Below are 24,220 nucleotides of genomic sequence, written 5' to 3'. Positions count from 1 at the left end.
CAATTGTCCTAGCTTGGATAGACAAGAACTTCTAAATTTTTCACTACGTTAGAGCCCTGTAGCCTCTTGCTATGTTTGCATGTCTTCTGTGTTCCACGGTAAATCCGTCAGCGGGGCGCCTGAGTTTCCGTTCTACTGTTGCTGGTTCCAGCTCAAGGTCCTGTCTTTGGTGAAGAATGTCGTTAGGAGGAAGGGGAATGAAATCCCATGCGTCACAGCGGAACGGGGTGGTTGATGTAAACAGGAGGAAAAGTACTATGAAGGAAAACACCATATTTTTACTTTTACAGATCGCAGTTATAAGTATACAGGGTTGCTTCCTATAACACAGTTTTGGAAACATTTGTTTCTATTAGTGCGCGATCTGTTCAGTTGATTTATGACTGGAACTACAGAAAGTAACCGTCAGGTGGGCCTTTTTTTTTTTGGTGGCAGATATTTGTTTCATGACTTACGCCAGATTATATTTCCGTGGTTTTTGTTACTAGATGACTTTAGGATTCTAATTAAATTGGTTTGAAAAATCGAAAATAGCCCCAAAAATAGTGTAAGAAGCTTTCACGAAGCGGGGCACCCAGGTTGCCAATAGCCCCAGCCTGCTGTCAGCTGACTGGTGGCCCAAGTAGTCAACACATAACACTTTGTGATTAAAATGGACTCAATTGTAGCGTATCAAATATTTAGAGTACTCAATAAAAATATTATACAAACGAATATAGTGGGCAAAGAACTTCCAATTTAGTGATAATTATTGTAAAATTAAATTATTACAAACCGTATTTCTAAAACTCAAAAAATTTCATGTTTTATTCAGTCCACTTTTCAGCGATATTCTTGATGCCAAATAAATGATATAGCAAAATCATTTTTATTATAAATGTAATAACAATATTTTTTTTTACTTCCGTGATTATAACATTGGTTTAATAAATAAATAATAAGATATTTAAATTATATATAATCTCATTATAATATCCCTCGTCATCATTATGTACATCAGACTAACACAGCGGACATAAACATTGCCTTCCGTGGTGAAGGCGACACACCCTTCAAATTATTTTAAAATAAATTTAAAAGGATATGTCACCTCCAACACAAAACGCTACATGTCTTCATCTGATGTTTCTGACAAAATTTCGTTTGAGCTCGTAGAGGTCTCTCATTCTGTCCTTGTTCGCTTCTCTTTTATATGAAACTTCACAGTACGACATGTTGTTGTCTTGTTTTCTGTCAATGTAAATTTATTAAAAGTTAATTTCTTCTTAGAATTGTTTTTAACAATGTGTTCTGGAGATGTCATGTGACACGTTGATCCCTTTTCTCTAGTCTATATATTCTTATTTTCCTCTTTCTGTGGTGTTGGCAGCAAAACAAAGAAGAATGTGGTACACAAATAAAGATTTTTGGTTTTCAGAAACTTGTTTCACAGAGAAATTGATAAATGGAGTTGGCATTTCTGATGACTCTACATGTTGTACCTACTTCAGTTTCATTGTCATGGTCACAAGGGATTGTATTTTCAAAAATTGCTGGTTTGCTCTTGGAAATGTCATTAATATGTCTGACCAAGTAAGACAAAAATCAATCCTTCCGAGCCATTTTTATTTCATCACTCCATCAGTTTTCTAAAATTGTACACTTCCCTCCTCGCACTGACATATAAGTGGCCAAAACCATGCCTAGAAAGTCTTTTGAGTCTATTCACCAGATCAGTTTCTTGCTCTGGTGAAAATATTTTGGGATTACCAATGGTCATTATTTTATTGAAAATGTATGCATGGTTAGCGTGATTAATCAAATCTCCTTAAAGACGAGCCTTAAGGACTCTTCTTTGCAGAGTAGTGAATGGAACATTGAAGTGCAAAGGAGCACCGAACGAACCGTGGAAGTCTGTTTAGGAAGCCGGGTATTATAAATAAACACTCAGTCAAAATTGTGCTAGTTAGTGAACTTGTGTACGTAAAAAATTCGTCAGATAGTTGTTATCTCATTTAACACACAGACACATGAGATCTGAATGTCAAAACTGATCTGCTGGTTATTAATGAAGGAATCTAGTTCGTTTCCATTACTTGGTTGTCATGTCTCCTAAGCATAATGTCCAGGTGGGATTTGGTTCTGTGCACAATAAAGACATATGTAAACAGTTGTATGGGCTCATTCTGTACATAGAAGTCATGTATCAGTAAATAAATATTTATGTTTTCTCCTTTGGCATCAGTGTGCGATAAATGACACATTTTCTAGTTGGCATCAACGACAGTGCATAGCAGCAACATATGAATACTGAGCGCATCAAGTTCAGATGTAGCCTCATATAACTATATTGCTTGAAATAGTATTATATCAGTTTGACTGTTTTGTTATGCAATTTAATTTCACCACCATTTTGTGATTAGTGATTAGTGAAAAGATAACCACATACCAACATAACTAATCTATTGTTTCTAAAAAAAACATACCAGCCTGCAGGTGTTTCACTACGATGACTTTTTGGGCCGTGAGATGGAAACCTCGTCCATACTGAGAAATTTTTTTTGATTATCAGCTCATCAAGCTTATGGTTTCAGCAGTAAGCCTCCAGTTCTGCCATCACCGAAGACCTTTGCATGTTCAACTGAAGACAACTAGTCATAGTCTAACTAGGATGTTTCAAGTGTTATAGATTTGGCCAGCTCAGGATAGTTCTGTGACATGACAAGGTGGACAAAGTGTTTGTGACATATGCTGGCGTAATAGACACACGATGCTTTGGCTTGTGGATATCTCTCAATCGACAGGTTCCCCGACCTCAATGGAATGCACACACGCCTATTTCTTCCTTAAAGATGAAAGGATGATGGTCGCATGTATGGTAATTTTATCAGCAAATGGGTTACGGTAATCCCGAATCTTTGCAGTAGGTGCACCTATAAATACTCTGCATACATCCAAATGCATACTCCGGACTTCCACGCAGCATTTCAGAATAATTTTAACATCATCTTTCACCCAGTTTCTGTTAGCGCGCTTGAAGTGGGAGTCTTTGGTAAACTCAGATAATTGTAGGGGAAATTCTATGTATTTCTTGACGTGCAGTAATTTGGCCAGTTAAATAGGAGCCACACTTCCGACTTACATTGCAGATAATGACCTCGCAGAGCAGTTTTTTTTTTCAGCTATACTAGTACGGAGGGACGCCAGGGTGGCATGTTCTGCAGCCACCAGCGCCACACCTCCAAGAGCACTTAATCTCATTCCTTAATACGGATTTCCTTCTCCACCACTTTCAAGCCTTTATGCACCAGCATCTTTGGGTCCTTAGATACTGACGAAACGTTAACATGCCATAATGAATGATTTTGCGAGCAGAGCGTTTTTAATCTAGTCCTGTGGCTGACTGCACCTCATTTGTTGTACCTTAGACAATTAGTTGATTAAATTAACTGATCTCTATCTTATCAAATAATAAAAGTGCTCAATAAAAATATTATACAAGCGAATATAGTGGGCCAAGAACTTCCAATGTACTGTTATTTATAAAATAAAAAATTAATAAAACCCGTATTTCAACAACACAAAACATTACATTATTTATTATCTCCACTTGTCAGCTATCTTCTTTGATGCCAAATAAATGATATGATAAAATCCGATTTAATTAAAATGTAAAATTAATACAAATATATATTCAATTGCATAAATATAAAATTGTTATAAAAATAAAATATAAGGTAATTATATTATATAAAATCTCATTAAAATATTCCCCGTATCTCTTGCTCTTCATCAGAATAACACAGCGGACATAAACTTTGCATTCGGTGTTGAAGGAGGCAAACCCATTTTATGATTTTAACATGACATAAAAAAGGATGGCCTCCTCCAACACAAAACGCTACATATCTTCATTTCAATATTTTCATCTTTTCTTCTTTTTGTGGTGTTGAAGCATTTCAGAGAAAGGTGTGGTTAAATTTAAAGTTTATTGATTTTCAGAATCTTATTTCACAGAGAAATTGGTTGACGAAGTTGGCATTTCTGATGACTCCACATTTTGTTCTTTCAGATTCATTGTCATGGTCGCTATGGAATGTATTTTCAACAATGCTGGTTTCCTCAGAGAAATGTTATTTCTATGTCTGGCCATGAAAGACAAAAACCAATTCTGCCTTGTCATTTTTATTTCATCCCTTCATAGCATACTTATGTTCATCAATTTTGCACAATTGTACACATCCCTCCTCGCACTGACATATAAGTGGCCAAAACCATGCCTAGAATGTCTTTTGAGTCTATTCACGAGATCAGTTTCTTGCTCTGGTGAAAATATTGTGGGATGAACAATGACCATTCTTTTAATGAAAATTAGTACACGGTTTGAATCATTCATCAAATCTTCTTGAAGATGAGCTTCACAGAATCTTCTCTGCAGAGTAGAGAATGGATAATTAAAGTGCGAAGCAGCAGCTCTCATACTTAAATTGCCATTAAAACACTAATTTTTGCTTGATTTATTCTTTCTTCTGACCACTTCAAGTACGCATTCTTTACTTTCATAATTCCTCACCATATGAGGAAAAAAATTATTGAACTTCCGTAAAATTCAAATATTAAATTTATGTGTAAGCAATGGCTGTAATTATTGTAGGTTATATTTACATAGTTTATAAAATGCAAACTAATCTTAACTACAAACAAAATTGCAATTAATCTATTCACAGTAATCATAAAATTTAATAAAATCGATTTTAATTTATTCTGTTATATTTTTATAATTTTTGTTTTTAAAATTTATTAAATTTAGTTTAGATATTGTGTACTTTTAAAAATTTAATTATCTACCGTACACCTTTAAACATGAAGGTATTAAAAGCAAAAACGAAGGTATCTTTCAGTGTAATTCAAATAGCCTCATCAAAAATAATTTAAATACCCCCATGTGAAAAAAGTTCTAAATTTCTAATAGTTTAAAGGAACAGTAATACATTTTGGTAAGTTGAGGACAATTTTATATGTTTTATTTAGAATAAACCTAATTGTTTTTTACTGGAAGATGTTTCCATTCAATTATTTAAAACCTTGAAATATATTAACTCAAAATTCCCAAACTAATTTTAATAAAATCTTAAAAAAAATACAAATTTATAATTATAATTTTCTAACTAATATTTAAAAAAACAGTTTAAAGAAGGATTTACGAATATTAATGCTTTCCGTTCTATAAGTACAGTGACTTAAAGATAGTTCACAATTAAGTTGCAACTATTTGGATCATTCTCTTTAAATGATCACAAAAGTTTACTTAAAGATATTAGTATCTTCATATTTACAATTAATTATCAAACATTGCTGTTAGTAGTATAGGAATGGCGGTCCGGGGACATGGCACCGGCGCGTGGAGCCGGAGCCGGTCCTCATCTCTGATTCTGAATAGTTTCTGGCTGTGGAGCCGGGAGCCAGTCCGCCATATTAGATTGTGTCGTCACGGCGGCCATCTTGGATGAGCGTAACGGGACACAGCGTAATGGGACACATCTTAATAAGACAAGTAGATCACGGCGGCCATAATGGATCCGACATCTTTAAATCGAGCGCCCCACTCATTATGATGAAATTTTCGTCTCTGTCGCCATATTAATTTTTTCTGTTCCACTGGAGGCCACCATCTTGGATACCGTCGACTCTGTTTCTATCGTTTGTTCCTAGGTAGTGCCAGCGTCGCTCTTGATTTTTTTTTCTGTTCCACTGGAGGCCGCCATCTTGGATACCGTCGACTTTGTTTCTGTTGTTTGTTCCTAGATAGCGCCAGCGGCGCTCATGTTTTTTTCTGTTCCGCTGCATGCCGCCATCTTGGATACCGTCGACTTTGTTTCTGTCGTTTGTTCCTAGAGAGCGCCAGCGTCGCTCTGTCTCATCACATAAGGTCGATGTTCCATTACCTACCATAGCTATTATGAACCTTATCAACATTTTAAATTTAATTTTTTATGAAAAATATATTGGAAACACTGTGATACGAACCATCGCAGCTCTGATCTCTAGGTTGGAAAAAATACGCCTTTAACCGCTCGGCCATCGAGACATTTACCAGACTGAAAATTAAATAAGGTATATATAAAAATAACATGCATATTTGGACTTGTATTTTTTTAAATTTAAAGTAATAATAGCACCACCTGTTCCAGACAGAACCACCATCTTGTATTAAGATGTAACTGTTGCAATTATCGTTATGGTCGCCATCTTGAAAATCTGTAATTTTTATGCTAGAGGTGCGGGGATAAGTTCAAAATTCATTAAATAAATTTACAATAAATATAATGATTGATTATATCGATAAGCTTCCTTGGTTCGAAACCGGTGAGGGCAAAAAATAAAAATAAAAACATCAGATCCTTCCTCCACAGAAGCCACCCACAGACTGATCTACCGTCACCAATACCAAAGTTCAAATATCGTCAGCTGATATGACGTCATGTCCGCCATCTTGTCTTCATACGCTGGAGACCACCATCTTGTTTTCGTCTGCTAGAGTGTGCTGATACCATGTTAGTATAATTTTATAGTCACCACACCTTTGACCTTGAACTCGAAATTTGACCTTGAACTTTGACCTTGACCTTGAAATTTGATCTTGACCTCGAACTTTGACCTTGACCTTGAAATTTGACCTTGACATTGAAATTTGACCTTGACCTTGAAATTTAACCTTGACCTTGAACTTTGACATTGAACTTTGACCTTGACCTTTAAATTTGACCTTGACCTTGTCGACCATCATGGATCCGACATTTTATGTTCAGTACATGCTACCAGGAGCTACCACCTGCTGGAGTACACCATCTTGTGTGTGTACTCGTATTATAGAGTACATTTCCATCTGGATAATTTTATTCTAACCCGCTACAGTGCAGTAATCATTTATTACCGAGGAGCCCCCCGCAATCTTGAAATTCGGCCGCCATCTTGAAATCATGTAATAATGTAGCTAGAAATGCGGGAAAAAATCCAAAATTCATCAAAAAAATCACTCATTAACTTACATAGCGATTCGATCCGCTCCAGTCCTTGGTTCGATCCTCGATCAATGCAATAATGTTTAATTTTATGAAAAAATAATAATTTCAATAAACCATGTTTGTTCATTAATGGACTATAAAACAGCGAATTGCACAAAACTATTTAATTTGGCGACCGATGTCGCCAGATAGCAAGAGTACCCGATAGCACCACTTACCACCATGCCTTTGTAGAACAACTGACTTCCGGAGGAAGCAGGGCAGCCAACTCACAGCAGCCAAATAGCAGCGCCACTATCGCCAGCAGCGCGGCGCGCGAGATTCAAAACTCAAGTGTGTTGACCAATGCCAACAATGTTTATAATGTCCAAGGTCTATTTACACGGAACCTATACAATATACATAACATACCGCCCACCTTGATATCACCGATTTCAACAGTCACAGGGGAGTGGGCATAATTTCACTGCTGGCCGTTTGACAGTGCCTGTGACAGTGCGTACAGTGGCCACTCGTGCCACGCCGTCCGTTCCATGATGAAGATCAACAATGCGCCCCAGCGGCCATTGCAGAGGTGGAAGCCTGTCTTCCTTGACCAGCACCATCTGGTTGGGGGCAAGACCTGACGCCCTTTTCTGCCATTTGCTACGTTGTTGCAGCGTGTGCAGGTAATCCCGATGCCAGCGATGCCAGAAATCTTGATGTAGTCGGGATACAAGCTGCCAGCGATGCAAACAGTTCATTTTTACCTGACGTAAATCTGGTTCGGGTATTGTCACTAACGGTTCCAGCGTCAGGAAATGGCCTGGGGTCAGAGGAGTGAAGTCCTTGGGATCCGCACTGAGGGGACACAACGGCCTTGAGTTCAACACTGCTTCAACCTGAGCCAATACTGTGTTTAACTCCTCGTACGTTAGTATCTGCTCTCCTATCACCCTCCTCAAATGGGACTTGAACGACTTGACACCCGCTTCCCATAAACCCCCAAAGTGAGGAGCAGCTGGCGGGTTGAAATGCCAAGTCACACCAAGATGTGCGAGCGATGAAGCCACTGTTGTTTGATGGGAAGACGACGTGAGGAGTTGTTGTAGTTCGGAGAGCTGATTTCGTGCCCCAACAAAGTTGGTGCCACAATCGCTGTAGATGTCCGAGGAACGTCCTCGACGTGCAATGAAACGTTTATAGGCAGCCAAAAACACATCTGTCGATAAGTCCGAGGCTAGCTCGATATGTACTGCCTTTGTTGCGCAACAGACAAACACGCATAGATATGCTTTCAGCACAGCAGCCTTGCAAAGACGGGCCATCTTAATTAAGAATGGACCAGCGTAATCAACCCCCGACCTTGAGAACGGTTTTACCTGCTGAACCCGCATAGCTGGAAGGTTTCCCATCAGCGGAGCAACTGATGATGGAGATGCACGAAAACAACGCACACAACGGTGCACAAGGTTGGTGATTGCACGCTTGTCCCCCATAATCCAGAACTTCTCCCTGAGAATGGCCTGGAGTGCTTGTATTCCCGGATGTTGATTAACTTCATGGTAATGACCTATGATCAGTCTTGTCAGGGGATTCGATTTAGGAAGAAGGGCTGGGTGCTTCTGCTCAAAGGGCAGATCCGAATGAGACAGTCTGCCGCCCACCCTAATCACTCCCTTGGAGTCAATGAACGGTAGCAATCTACGAAGTTGTGGGGAGGTGATTTGATCCTTCTTCAAGGCAATTAAATCACTTCGATAGCACATGGACTGAACATAACGTATCCAGAACTCTAGGGCAGTGTTTAGATCCTTCGATGACAGCTCTTCTATGGCCCGTCCTTCCAGTGGATGACGACAATTGTTGATAAATCTGAACAAGCAGGCAGTAACACGCAACAGCCTTGTCAACCGACTGAAACGTTCCAATAATGTGTCCAAGTCCCCAGGGGAGATAAAAGTTCCCAATGCCACTACCTTCCTTTCAAGCAGGATTACGTCAGAAGCCTTAATGCACGGAATACCTTCAGGCCACTGGTCCTCAGCCTTCTTCAGCCATGAAGGGCCAGACCACCACAGAGGATGAGATACAATTTGTGCTGGCAGAAGCCCACGGGATCCACAGTCTGCCGGGTTATGTTCCGAACGAACATGCTTCCACCATTCTGGACGAGTTAGCTCTTGAATGTGACTAACCCGGTTTGCCACAAAGGTCTTTAACTCATGTGGAGAAGAGTTTATCCAGGCAAGAGTTACCTGTGAATCAGTCCAGGCAGTAACCGAACTGAAGTGCAGTGTCGCTCCATAGGCATCAATGACATGGTGAAGCAGGCGAGCCAACAAAAGGGCCCCACATAGTTCTAAGCGAGGCAGCGACTGAACCTTGAGTGGCGCTACCTTCGACTTGGCAATCAGCAAGTGTACCAGAACTGTACCATCAGGGTTGTCAATGCGCAAGTACACAACTGCTGCGTAACCAATTTCGGAGCTGTCCGAAAATCCATGCAACTGGTAGGAACCTCCTGCCTGTCCTCGAATCAGTCGGGGAATGGTAACTGATGACAGTTGTGACAGCTGAGTGTTGAAGTTCTTCCAGTTGCTTAGGATGTCATCCGGTGGTTCAGTATCCCAGCCCAGGTTCCGTGCCCACAAGACTTGGATCAGGTGCTTTGCAAACATACTCAGTGGGGTGAGCCACCCAAGAGGATCAAAAATCCTAGCCAGATTTGACAGGATTGTCCTTTTTGTGGCATTGCCAGAACTAGGCTGTATCTTGTAGGAATATGTGTCCGACACAGGATTCCATTGCAGACCCAAGACCTTAATGACACAATCGTCTGAATCCAATGAAAATGGTTGTGGGATCTCAATATCCTCCACTGGCAACCAATCCAGAAGAGCTTGGTGGTTGCTCATAAATTTGCGCAGCTTGAAGCCTCCTTTTCCTAGGAGTGTTATAAGCTCCCTCTGAATGGCCAAGGCAGAAACAAACCGAATTAGATCCAGTGACAACATCGTCAACGTAGACATCTGTAAGTAAGACCTGTGATGCAGTTGGGAAGTGCTCGGTTTCATCCTGTGCCAATTGTTGAAGTGTACGTAATGCGAGAAACGGTGCTGCAGAGACACCATAGGTTACAGTCTTGAGACGATAATCCTTCACAGGTTCAGCATCATTAAACCTCCAAACAATGCGCTGATAATCCTGATGACGAGTGTGTACACCTATCTGTCTGTACATCTGTTTGATGTCACCAGTGAAGACTACTACATGCAGACGAAAACTCAACAATAGGTCAACTATGTCCCGTTGAAGCCGGGTGCCAGTAAAGAGCGCATCGTTCAGCGAAACACCTGAAGAGCTCTTGGCGGATGCATCAAAAACCACCCTCAGTTTTGTAGTTGAACTTTCAGGTTTAACCACACAGTGATGGGGAATATAATACGACTCTGACGGAATCTGTGACTCTGTTACTTCTTCCATGTGACCACTAGCTACATAATCACTCATAAACTCTGAATACATGGCCTTCAATTTGGGATCAGACTTGAGACGATTTTCAAGACGAAGAAATCTGTTAAGAGCCTGCGGCCTTGACGCACCCAATTTCAGAAGAGGTTGCCGAAAGGGCAGTGATACACTGTAACGCCCATCTCCAGACCTCAGATGAGTTTTACTGAACCATTCCTCACATTTGACATCTTCAGGAGACTTGTGTGTTGTCACAGGAAACTCCTCTAATTCCCAGAACCTTTTTACTACCTCATCCAAAGGAGGGTGTGAAGTGAGAAGAGAGATACACAAAGATGTTGCAGTCAATGATGGGACTTGTGTGTCCACCTGTCTCATCAGTATCCACCCAAGCACAGAGTCCAGAGCTACGGGAGAACCGTCAATTTTGGCCCCAGTAAGGAGTCTAGGAACTAACTCTGCACCAATTAACAGATCAACAGGACCAGGGGTGTCAAATGCAGGGTCGGCAAGTTTCAAATGTGCCACTGCACCACGGACCCTGGCGCTCAGCTTGGCACTTGGCAAACTGGAGGTGATTCTCGAAATTACAAATACATCTACTGCAAACTGGGGGCTCGTGCTACCAACTGGTGCCATAACAATGGAGGCGCATGACTTGGCCACATTCACTGAAGTGTTAGCTAAACCTTGTACTGGTAGATGAGATCTTCTACGAGTAAGCCTCAATCTTTGCAGACAGCTCTCTGTGACGAAGCTAGCTTGGCTGGCAGTATCCAACAGAGCCCTCACGACCATTGGAGTTCCACTTGAATCAAACACGTGTACCTGTGCTGTTGATAATAACACTGTTCTTGCTTCACTTGGTAGAGCGGCAGCAACTGCAACAGTTGCAGGGTTTGGTTCAATGAGTGTGGTTGAAGCATCCTTGCCCGGACCAGGGTTGATGGCTGTCTGTTGCTCGAAGTGCAACAGAGAATGATGCCTGGATCCACAATAACGACACGATGATGATGAACAATCCTTGGATGCGTGAGATGGTGACAAGCAATTCAGGCATAATTTGTGCTCCTTAGCTATCTTATATCTGTCCTTGGGACTACTCTTGATGAATTTAGGGCACTTAAAAACAACATGGGTACTGTTACAAACGCAACATGATTGTGGAGAGCTGACCAAACTTTTCACAGATTGACGAGCCTGTCTCCAGCTTGGCATTTGATTCCTTGACTGTGTAGGTCCTGCACCTGGAACATGTGACCGAGAAGCTGTCACAGTTTCCTGGGCCCGACAATGGGTTTCGATAAAGGACAAAAGGTTTTTTACAGTTGGAAGGGCATCGGTTTGAGTAAGCTCCCACTGTGTTTGAAGGACAGAGTCTAACCGCTTGCACAAAATAGGGAGCAAAATCAAGTCCCATTGGTCTACAGGGACATCCAGTGCCCTAAGGGCCAAGAGGTTCTCGTTTACAATGGTTAACAAATTGCGCAGAGCCTTGGGTGAGTCAGACGCAGCCATTGGGGCCTTCAAGAGGGCCTCTACATGGACTGAGACAATTAGCCTCTTATTCTCGTAGCGGCCAACAAGAAGCTTCCACGCGACCTCGTAATTCGCTTCAGAGATCGGCAGAGATTGCACCATTCCAAGTGGTTCCCCATTAAGGGCGGTCTTGAGGTAGGCCAGTTTTTCCACTGATGATATATCAGCATTGTTGGCTACCAGGGTGATAAATAAATTAGAGAAATTAGCCCACTGCTGAGGGCTCCCATCAAACTTGGGAAGAGAGATTTTTGGAAGAGCCACACGAGATTTGCTCACCTGAGTAGTGGGTGTGCCTGGTGATACTACCTTGACCTCCTCAATGGCTTCCAATGTTGACATCACTTCAAAATATTTTTCTTCAAAGTCAGCCAAGCGTGCGGTGTGCGCCTCAGCATCGAATCCATCTTCGGTCGTTGCGGTTGTTTCAACGATGACGAAGTCCGTTTCGAACCTTTCTCGGATGCAGTGAAGGTCGCGCGCTGTGGCGCGAAACAAATTTATTTTTGAGCTATCACTGGGAACCATCTGCGCGAGATCAAAGGCTCGCTTAATATGACCTTCAGCAAGACGGATGCGCACCAGCGCCGACTGCCCTTCAGCCATGGTGATTGACTACCAAAGGGTTCAACGATCGTTTTCAAATGAAACGGAAGACATAACCTCAACCTAGAAGTTAGAGTCGTCGAACGAACTAGTTAAAACGTTTCAACCACAGCCGAGACACTGATCGCTGCTCCCGCCAACCAAATAACGAGCACTTCAGAGTCACAAACTGTTAGTCAATGTGCGAGAATTCACTTCACACGAGGCTAACAACGCCGCGATAACACGAACGAAAATTACACAAAAAAACGAACGAAAATACCGGAACTAGATCCGGCCCGGAGGACCAAAAATGTTCATTAATGGACTATAAAACAGCGAATTGCACAAAAATATTTAATTTGGCGACCGATGTCGCCAGATAGCAAGAGTACCCGATAGCACCACTTACCACCATGCCTTTGTAGAACAACTGACTTCCGGAGGAAGCAGGGCAGCCAACTCACAGCAGCCAAGTAGCAGCGCCACTATCGCCAGCAGCGCGGCGCGCGAGATTCAAAACTCAAGTGTGTTGACCAATGCCAACAATGTTTATAATGTCCAAGGTCTATTTACACGGAAACTATACAATATACATAACAATGTTCAACATTCTTAAAGAGACTTTAAATCCTCTACTACCATCATCCTATCAGACATCAAGACCACAATATTGGAAATTCGTAATTGTAATGCTAGAGATTCGGGAAAAAGTTCAAAATTCATTAAATAAAATAGTAGTCTATATACTGATTGATTAGATTGACTAAGGTCCTTGGTTCGATCCCTGGCCAAAACAAAACAACTTTAATTTTAAAAAAGTACCAGAAAAGTGTAAGGTTCGAGAAATAAAACACCACAGTATTTTTAAAAAAACTTTTATTACATACATACTACACAACTACAAGTACAAAAAAACAAAGACAAATTACTAAAGTTTTGGTTAAGAATTTTTTCCGCATTTAATCTTGTGCTGTTCAAGACACTGTATAGCTGTAAGTCCTGATTTTCGAGGTCGATTTGCGAAATACTTAAAGCACATCTTACACACATAAATCTTATGTTGATGTTTTGTAACCTGGGGTCTCACAAGTCGGGAGAAGTTTTTGATGTAGTAGTAGTGTGCAGCACCGCTTTCATTTGTCACAAGCAACAAATCGAAATTATTTTTTCTTTCTTGTTTGGTTACCCGAATCGGACACACCTTATTATCCTCATTTAGCGCATACACATTAACTGAGACATCAGGGTTATTTTTCTCAAAAACTTTTATTTGATTTAATGGTGTCGGATAGCACAGTCCATCGAAGTTGTACTTATTCTCCAAAGCATAATACCTCTTATCAACACGGTTTTGATGACTTCCCTCGGCAAATCTTGCCAAAATACTCCATTTAAAACAAAACTAGTCCTTCAAGTTTTGGCAATTGACTACTGCTCTTTTGTTGACTATCGCCTCAGGTAAAGCAATAAATGATGATGTCTGATGGTATGGAAGCATACTATCACTTGATTCGTTTCCTATGCACATAATCTTGTGACTGTCCAGACTGTTACAATGCGAAAAAACCTTATCGCATTTGTCGCACTTATATGTCTCTCGAGAGATTGTCAGAGACCTACTGCAGGTTGTTGATGCACCACAGTATTTGGATTGATGCGATGTACGATCTTCATTAATCGATGTCTGGAATGCAGATGATGAAACTTCAGCTGATGATGGAACAGCACGTATCGTTGTCTTCTCTGCAGTCGGTATCGGGATCTCCACAGCTGTCGACACCACACCCGTTGAGTTCTCCGCTGCCGTGGTCTCCTCTGCAGTCGGTATCAGGATCTCCGACTCCATCATCGTTGCTGCCATCGAGGTCCCCGCTGCTGACGGTAGACAGTTTATTCCGGTCGACATAACTAAACCTCATGAAACTACCTGAAGAGAGCAAGTCCGTACTGCACCGCGGCCAGAGGTGAACTGCGGGTCCAGTCGTCTGAACCTCGCTTATATACCCGTGGTCTACTGGTATACTACATTAGTCAAAATATTGTCTGTATTTAAAATTAAATACAGTATTTAATGCCGCACGCACTGTATCATGGACTCCGGTTCCAACTGGTTCGCAGGCAACGGGATCAGGAACACAGGTTTCCACCTGGTCATCTTTTGCGACGTAAACTCCGACAAGACATGGTCGATGATGTCTGTGACCACGTCTACGCCTGGGCTTTGGCTCAGTGCTAGTTGGGACAGATTCACTGCCTGAACTGCGACGAAGAGACGCACACCGTTTGGACGTCTGCGTAGAAGCATCACAGGTCGCAACAGGTTGCAACACGTCCATGTTTGGTGTTGCACATGCAGACGAGGCGACTACCTCAGCGATGCTGGCAGGAAGGATTGTGTGTGGTCTCATGTGATAGACGGCACAGTTTCCAGGTTCGCAACAATCTACCAGCTGCTGAGTCGGTTCGTAGGACACAGGAAAGTGCGCAAACCGCCAATGCTGAGCGCCTCCATCACAGGTTTCTGTATATGTGCGTAGATACCCGGAATCCCAGTAGCTATACTCGACACTGCTGAAGCTAGGTCTTGCGCTCACGTACACGTTAGCAGGATGAAACGTAAACATCTTCTTGCGGGTAGAACGTCAACTGAAGGCACGTACGGATGTACACCATTTATATATGCAGGCTCATACTAACTCTGCGAGTGCCATTTCTGCATTAACTGCGAGTTTGTACAGGCACAGACAGGTTCAAACTTGTCAAGTGGCTGCACGTCATACATTTCACTAAGCTTGCGCAGGGAAGGACAGCCGTAGTCGGTCTGTAGGTCTACAATTTCAACAGGTACTTCACACAACTTGCTCAGCCATTTCTTCTGTTCAGGTCCGGCTACGTAAATTATTTCGTTTTCAACTAGTAAATCTTCAATAGTGTTTTTCACTTGGTGGTATGGAATTTTCCCTTCGTCCCACTCTAGTCCGTGATAATATTTACATAGCCATTCATTCGACCGTTTACTTTTTTCGTCTAGTAGTTTCCAAGGATACGGAGGTCGGAAAGTGCGTGTTCGATTCTTGTCTCCGGAGGTGACGCTAATTTCCGTGAGCACGAATCCATTTTGAATCTGGAAACCTTGCAGGTTGCAGTACATCCTGAATCCAACTGATTATGTAATGATACATGCAGTCGTATTTATATGTTTTTTAATCTTGTTCAATATTTCACGAGACCTGAAAACACATCGTAATTAATTACTCTGTCGTGTAGGATTAGACAGTACGCCGTTGTAAGTGGCAGTACGTCATATTTCGTGAAAATTTCCAATCGACAATCAATCATAGAACTGCGAATCGATTCGTCTTGTTTGGAAACGTCAAACACCATTAACGGAGCCTTTTTCTTGAAACTGTCGGGACTCAGTATCGGTGACTGTCTCCGCCCATAGTAAGCTTGCTGAAACTTGGCATACATTTGATATGCGAGAGGAAATCTTCCACTTTCAAAGTCCATGTTCATGTCAACGTACGGATAACATTCGCTGTTTAAAAATATTTTTACATTACGTATTTGACAGTTATCGAATACGGAGCGACTCACTCCTGCATTGAGCTGTCTTCCGGTCTGAAGAACGACGATGATGTATCTTGGTTTTTCCGTAGCGAAGCTGGACTTTACTATCCAATTGATACGCTGACTATGAGGCAAGCCAGGATAAGATTCCAGGCTCCAGGATCGGAATGGTACATCGAAGTTCTTGCCATTTTATATGTTCTTCAACATCTTGACTCGTTCAACAGTGCTCACTTGGATGTGGGGCAGCATCCACTCGATAGACTGAAGTGTTAGCGAGACATCTTGAGGGTTTTCTGCAGCGGCGACAATTGCATTAATGTGCGTGTTGGCTAGAAGCAGTACGAGCTCTTGTTTCGAAATAATGATTATATGCTTGTAGTCCTCGGCGAATCCAAGAAGCATGGACAGCGGAACACAAACTTCGAACTTCCCTTCGGCATAAACCGGAAGCTTATATTCATCCTCGAGAGCCCAACCGGCCATCTTTGCAGCAGACAGTTTCTTTGGGGTGAGCGAAAGGTAATTTTTCATAGCAGATGTTATGCCTAAATCTCTCGTCTGGTCCACCTCGACGCCATTGAGTACATAAGTAAAGCGCTCGATTAGGTGAAGTATACCATTGCAGGATATTGATGTCGTTGTCGGGTGCGTACCATCCGCTTTTGTCAGCGTGCCTCTTATACGTAGAAATGACTGCGAAGGTAAAGTAAAAATATTTTGGTGCTGTACAGCAATGCGTACTTCCAATGGTAGTGCGTACGGTCCGAGCAGGAAAGGCTAGTACTCGTGCAATTCCATTATCGTAATGGTGTCATCAAAAATGACCGGATCTTCCACGTTGAGGATTTCGTCTTCCATATTTACTCGGCACATGTCCAATACTGAGAAGATACTTTATGCTGTCAGGTGTTAATGCACCGATGTCTGGTAGAGAACTGTTCTTATTAACGCCAATACGATTTCTTTTATAACTGTTCGGTGTTACGAACTTTATGCCCATCGCTTCAAGTGCAGACGTAATGTAATTTCTTCGTCTTGAAAATTCACCAATCTTCCTCGCTGGTCAACGATTCTGACGACGACTTCGTGTGCGCACTTCACGACGACTGGAACGTAAATGATACTTTGCGGTACTTCGGCCAGTTTATATCCTGGCGGGACCATCGGCGAAAACTCGTGCAGCATGTTGCTTAGTCTTCCGTTGAGATACGTTCCACTTGCCAAATTACAGTTTATTCTTATGACATTCACAGGCAAAATGTTTACTGCGCGCGTAGATTCGTACATTCTTCCTGTATCATACACCTTTGATTCGAATCCGAGCATCGTACCTATGGTGCCAGGTTTCGTAAAGTCGACATTTTCACTGCATGTTAGAATGCTTTTTTGAGTGTTTGGATTTCCACGCAGTTGAAAGTCTACATCCTGTGGTAACATATCCCCGATGTAATTTGCAATGTCGTCAATTTCGTAAGAGCCATCAGGTAACCATATTTCATGAGTGGTCCCGTCGCTTTTCAGGAAGCAGATCTTGCAGTTATCCTCGTCGATATTCGGTATGGCATTATACGTTTGAAAATCTACGAGTCCGATACACCATTCTCCGTCTAAATCCAGAGGCGGGAAATGAACCGCCCGCAGCTCAGATGCGTGACCTGTCAATGTTAGTGTTATCGACATGACTACTAAATTATCATCACTGCACAACCTTTAAGTAGCAATTTTTATTTGTCAGCTAAGTTTTGTTTGTTAAAAAGCGAAGACACAAGTGTCCGCAATTTGTTTGATTAGGCTTCTGCTCCGTTTCATAATTGTAAAACAACGTAGTGGAGCGGCCCAGGTACAACCTAAGTTCTAGAGGAGGCCATAAATTTCCAAAACTATCGTAGTACTCGGCCATTTTTCCAGACTTTATGTACGCCACCCAGTGCGTGCCGCGACCTGCCGACGTGTCTAAATTTATTATGGCGCGCTCACGTGTCTTTGGCTTGCTGGGCAAAGTGTCTCGCATAATAATGCCGCGGAAATTTGGTATTTTCAGTTTTCGAGCATACCTGAACAAATCTATATTTGTGAGCGGACGTTTCGGCAAAGATCTTAGGATTTTTTCATTCGTTTCTTTCCCATGCCTCGGCCTGCCTTGTGAGGCCGTTAGCACAGTCCTGCGCCGTTTTTTTTTTTACCCATGACAATGGCTTCCATGCTGGCATTGTGTCGATGTGCTTCTTTTAACTGCTTGTGCTCATTCTTCGAAGTGTTGACTGCCTGCACTATACCGCTCGTTGCTCCGATGATGGCGCCGAGAGCACCCAATGCAGGCAAAAGCAAAGGAAGAAATCCTCCTATAATCTTCTTGTCGAGAGTCTGTAATTTTTGCTTGGATTTTTGCACGCCCCTCACCAGTCTTGCGTTTGGTCTTGCGTGAGTTAGTCTTTGACTTGATGGAGCTAGCTCGACGAGCACCCAGTCCTAATTTCGTCTTTGCCTTCATGATTTTGGAAACGCCCCACGCTGCGATTTTCTCTCCTAGTCCCGCGTTCGACGATTTACTAATATCTTCGGCTTCCTGTGCCAATATCTTAATGAATATGCGATATCGTGCTGCTTGCACTTTTCGTCGAGAGAATTAATGCCCATGTCACGGCTAGCTAACCTTTTCGCTAGTTTAGTGCCGGGGCCGCAGAATCTGTAGCCGGGAATGTGTAGCTCGAATGGCAGATTGTTTATCAGCGAGTTCACGAGTCCTGCATCGATGTGTTTTTTGTTCTTACCTCTTCGAGTCATTGCACACAACTGCCCAGAAAGTATAACTGTGTTTGATTTTATACAATTTATTTAATACAATGCAGGTCGTCAAGCAAGATGTTTGTTTGCCCGTGCGCATTACGCAAGACGATGTATTTAGTGCGCGTGAATCACGACATGGCTTACTGTTGCCTTCTGTCATACGTTGCATAATGGCGGGTTCGTCCAACTGTGGCAAAACGTGCGTTCTGCTGAGTTTACTGGAGGAACCAATCGGTCTTCGGTTCGAGAACGTTTACTTGTATTCCAAGTCGTTGCAACAGCCAAAGTACCAGCGCCTAGCTACGGTTCTACAATCGGTGGATGGTCTGGAATATTTTCCATTTAATCATAATGCGGATGTGGTACCTCCAAGCGAAGCAAGAGTTAATTCTATATTTGTTTTCGACGATGTAATGTGCGAAAGGAAGCAAAGCATTATTCAAGAGTACTTTTCCATGGGCAGACACGCCAAGGTAGACTGCGTTTACCTGTGTCAGACGTACAGTCGTATTCCAAAACATCTCCTACGAGACAACGCGAATGTCATAGTTTTGTTTCGCATGGACGAACTTAATTTACGTCACGCTTATGACTATCACGTAAACACCGACATGACATACCAGGAATTTAAAGACATGTGCTCCTTGTGCTGGAAACACGAGCACGGATTTCTAGTCATCGTTAAGGACTGGCCGCTATATAAGGGCAGGTACAGACGAGGTTTCGATCAGTTTATCGTCAAACAATAGTCAAAGCATTTCGAAATTTGGACGCAGCAGTCGAGACTTACGTACTGCTCTCAAGTCTCATGACGACGTTATCCGCAAATACATTTCGCTACTGGCTCAAAAAGTAGAAAGTGTGAAAAAGGAATTACTAGAGTATCTCGTTGCCATCGACCAGCGTGTGAGAGCCTCGTATTCTCGCATTCGCGACATGATCGAATTTTCGAATGCACAAAGACGTGACTATATGAGATCTTTTCAAAGTAGTCTGAAAGCATCACTATCTCACTTGTCAACAAATTCAGATTTAGCCAAACACAAGAAAGAAGTTTCTGTGAACGAATAAAAAATTATATAAGGAGGTCTTGCAATATGTTTTCAGCCAGTACAATGTTGGACCTGGCCAGTGACCTTCATCGAGCTATACAGTCTGTTCGTGAAAAATATTTACTTGCTAGACGAACCAGACTTGCACGTGAGATTGAAAATGAGGAGATATTTAAACCAATCACTAGTCGCCTCGACGAACTTAACAGCAAGGAAGAACCAGCCATCATTGTGAAGACAGAAGTTGAGGATGAAATGCCAACTGTAAAGAAGAGAAAGTATGAACCAGATCGAGAAGAAGAGGACTTAACAAGTACAGAGTCTATGCACAAGAAGAAAATACCGAAAAAGGGACATCAAGTGAATGCAATGGTCCGACCATACCTGATATCGTTTACGAGCCGGAATAATGACACGACCTACGGAGTGTACAGATAACATAATAAGTGGTTACTCGGTGCTAAAGAAATAGACTTTCTACCAGGAAATATCGTGCGCGTAGAAGCGTTCAAAACGCGCGGGACGCCGGGTCTGTACGAATTGCTATTTCGCAGGGAGCCTAAAGGATATTCTCACAAAAGACTTACAAGAGTACAAAAAAATGCTAGAGCTAATCAATGCACATTTTCGCGATAACGATCCAGATAGTGGTGTGTATAAAGACGAAGATCATGAAAAAATCGACATTCTCGCTAATCTCTTCAGTGAACTAACAATACATGGCGAAGGTTTAAAAAAGCTTGAAAGTGGTCAGATATTTGACTATGTATATTGGGACGACCCCAATGAATTAGTTGATCGCCTTAGAATTCTACATGCTTCGCTTAGTGTAGGAAACTATTCGCACATTAACGAAATAGTCTCCATACTTGAAGAACTAAAGGAAGCCGGCTACATACAATGAGTCGAACCGGAATCGCTCACGAACTTCATGCTCCTGCTAGACGGAAATACCTTCGTCGCAAAGTCATAGTTCGTGGAATTGATGATTTATTCCAGGCGGACCTTGTTGAGATGATACCATATTCCCGATTGAATAAAGGTTTCAATTACATGTTGACAGTCATCGATGTTTATAGCAAGTTCGCTTGGGCGAGACCTGTCAAATCAAAGACTGCAACTGACGTAGCCAAGGCCATGAACAATATTTGGCGTGATGGACGTGTACCGTCGCACCTGCAAACGGACCTCGGGAAAGAATTCTACAATGCAACCTTCAAGGCTTTGATGAAGAAGTATGGCATCAAACACTACTCTACATTTAGTAACGTCAAAGCCTCCGTTGTCGAAAGGTTTAACAGAACTTTGCGTTGCAAGATGTGGCGGCGGTTCACGGCTAACGGAAATTACAAGTGGCTTGACATCTTGGCGAAACTAATAAGCGAGTATAATTCCACGGTGCATTCTACCACGAAAATGAAGCCAAAGGATGTAACGGACAATCGACTGCTTCAAACAGTGTTTTCCAACACGAAGAAGAAAGATCCATGAAAGCGTAAAGCTAACGTCGGTGACATTGTGCGAATCTCCAAGCAGAAAGGTATCTTCGAGAAAGGTTTCACTGCAAACTGGAGTCCCGAACTTTTCCGTGTGACACATGTTCGTGAATCAGAGCCTAGAAGATCTGGACCGCAAACCTATCCGTGGCGGCTTCTATGCCGAAGAGATTCAGCCTATGTTGTATCCCGATACGTACTTGGTGGAGAAGATTATAAAACGAAGAAATGGACTGACCTACGTCAAGTGGTGGGGCTTTCCACCTCGCTTTAATACGTGGGTGGCAGATGCAGACGTCGAGAAATCCACAAGACTTCAGTAATTTGTCTGTGTATTTTTTTTGTACTTGTAGTAGTGTAGAAAGTGTGTAATAAAGTTTTTTTAAAAAGAACTTGCGGTGTTTTTATTTTCTCAAACCTGCCACTTTAGTGGTACTTTTTTAAAATATTAAAATTGTTTTGTATCGGCCAGGGATCGAACCATGGACCTTAGTCGATCTAATAAATCATTATATAGATTACAAATTTATTTAATGAACTTTGAACTTTTTCCCGAATCTCTACCATTGAAATTACGAATTTCGAATATGGTGGTCTTGATGTCTGATAGGATGATGGTCGTAGAGGATTTAAAGTCTCTTTACGGATGTTGAACATGGTTTATTAAAATTATTATTTTTTACATAAAATTAAACATTATTGCATCGATCGGGTATCGAACCGAGGACAGGAATCCATCGAATAAATATGTTAATTAATGAGTGATTTATTTAATGAATTTTGGAACTTTTCGCGAATTTCTAGCTAAATAATTACGGATTTTCAAGATGGCTGCCAAATTTAAAGATGGCGGGCACCTTAGTAATAAATGATTACGGCACTCTAGCGGGTAAGAATTAAACTAACATGGCGTCAGCGCACTCTAGCCGACTTTACAATGATGATGGCTTCCTGCATCGAAGACAAGATGGCGGACATGACATCATACTAGGTGACGATATATTTGCTTTGAAAAAAAGTGGTGGGAGTCAGTCTGCCTGCAACCACCATTGAGGAAGGATGCTGTCGCCAATTTTAATTTTTTTTTGCACTCGTCGGGGTCGAACCGAGGACTCCGAACTCCGTGTCATAAATGTTTGTTTTTTAAAAATGTATTATAATTTTATTAAGTGAATTTTTTAATAAATTTTAAAATTTTTTCCATTAAAATCGGATAATAAATAAAAAATTAAAGATGGCGACCGTAACGAAAATTGCAACGGTGATGTCATCATCCAATATGGCGGAAAACACATCGCCGGAATGTTCGAGAACAGAATGACGTCATGCAAAATGGCGGATATAAGATGGCGGGTCCAAAATAGCCGTCGGGGTCAAGGTCAAAAGTCAAGGTCACAACCATCCAAGATTGCCGCCGTGACGTAACAATCCAAGATGCTGGACCGACAATCACAATCCACACCCTGAACCTTGATATCGGAGGAACTATCCTATACTACTGCTGTTTGCCAGAGTGGTAACGTTTTCGTCACTTAAATCACGAAGCATTAACCCTCTAGATCAGTTGTTCCCAACCTTTTTTTGATCAGGGACCACTTTAATTTCATTATTATTAGCAGGGACCACAAGATTAAAAAATAATCTGTATCAATCTAAAAATAAACTTTGAGCTTAATCGTTCAATATTATTCGAAACGATTAACATAAGCAATCTAAAAAACCAAAATAAACATTAATTAACAGTGTTATGATTGAAAACATATATTTTTAGTACACATTTCAGTTTGCATCAATGATATTTTTGAGCTTGCATCTCCTCTACAAGATCTTGAATTCTTGGGGTAATATTTTTGCTCAAAGCTACACGCATATCATCACTTTCAGTCGATTCCTGGATTTGTTTTTAATGATCAGTAATGCAGAAAATTTTTGTTCGCATAAATAAGTTGTTGAGAAAAGCATAAGATAGCGCAAAGCGATTTCTCGAATTTTAGTATATGAAATTGCTTTCTTACACCAAAACGTCTCCAAAAGCGTCCTTACAGTTCCTGTCATTTTGTAATTCAATAAGTTCTTCTTGGATTTCTTCTGCAACTTCTCTAGCATTAGTGCCAAAAGGGTTGCGTATCTGTTTTTGGTCCACATTAGCTTTTGTATTGTTATATTCTGGGAAGTAACAGTTGAATTCATCAACCAACATTTGCAAATGACATTTGCTGTTTTTTTATATGCTTTCCCTAAACATGGCATACTTCTTGTCGTCAAGGAGTGCCTTCAATGTTTCAAACGCACTATAATTGCCCTCGCCAACTTGACTAATCCATAACTTTAGTTATCAAATAAAAGCACGAAGTTTATCTTCAAAATTAAAAATATTTTCAACGCTTTCTAATTGTCTGTTTCCTGAACCTTGCATTTGCAAGTTCAACTAATTTATTTTATTTTAAAGTTCTCGTGAAAAAGTTATATAATTTTTAATGGATTGGCGTATGAATAGGGCATGGTTATCAAAGTAATATTCTTGGCACTAAGAATTTCGTGGGAAAATATAATCTTTACAACTATTACAAAAAATATTTTCAACCCACAATAAACAACAATAAAGAATAACTGCCAATTTATAATATCCACGAAACTGCTTAAGTATTATTTTTTGATAAAGCAAATTAATAATTTGTTTGTCAGAAATATATAATTTTTGTAAATATTTTCAAAATAAATGTTTATA

General features: G+C 41.3%; 1 protein-coding gene across 1 annotated transcript; it reads right to left on the bottom strand.

Moving 5' to 3' along the window:
- Positions 1-3,161: 3,161 nt before the first annotated feature.
- Positions 3,162-12,602, bottom strand: LOC134528849 (uncharacterized). The gene is made up of 5 exons (XM_063362516.1): positions 11,886-12,602; positions 10,340-11,579; positions 8,349-9,930; positions 7,508-7,844; positions 3,162-3,197 (listed from the first exon to the last, which is right to left on the bottom strand). The coding sequence occupies exons 1-5, from the start codon at positions 12,600-12,602 to the stop codon at positions 3,162-3,164; spliced, it is 3,912 nt and encodes a 1,303-aa protein (XP_063218586.1).
- Positions 12,603-24,220: the final 11,618 nt, after the last annotated feature.

This window comes from Bacillus rossius, chromosome 2 (assembly GCF_032445375.1).
Source record: "Bacillus rossius redtenbacheri isolate Brsri chromosome 2, Brsri_v3, whole genome shotgun sequence".
NCBI lineage: Eukaryota > Metazoa > Arthropoda > Insecta > Phasmatodea > Bacillidae > Bacillus > Bacillus rossius.
The sequence above is the reverse complement of the archived record's forward strand: the minus strand, read 5'-3'. Positions and strand labels throughout refer to the sequence as shown.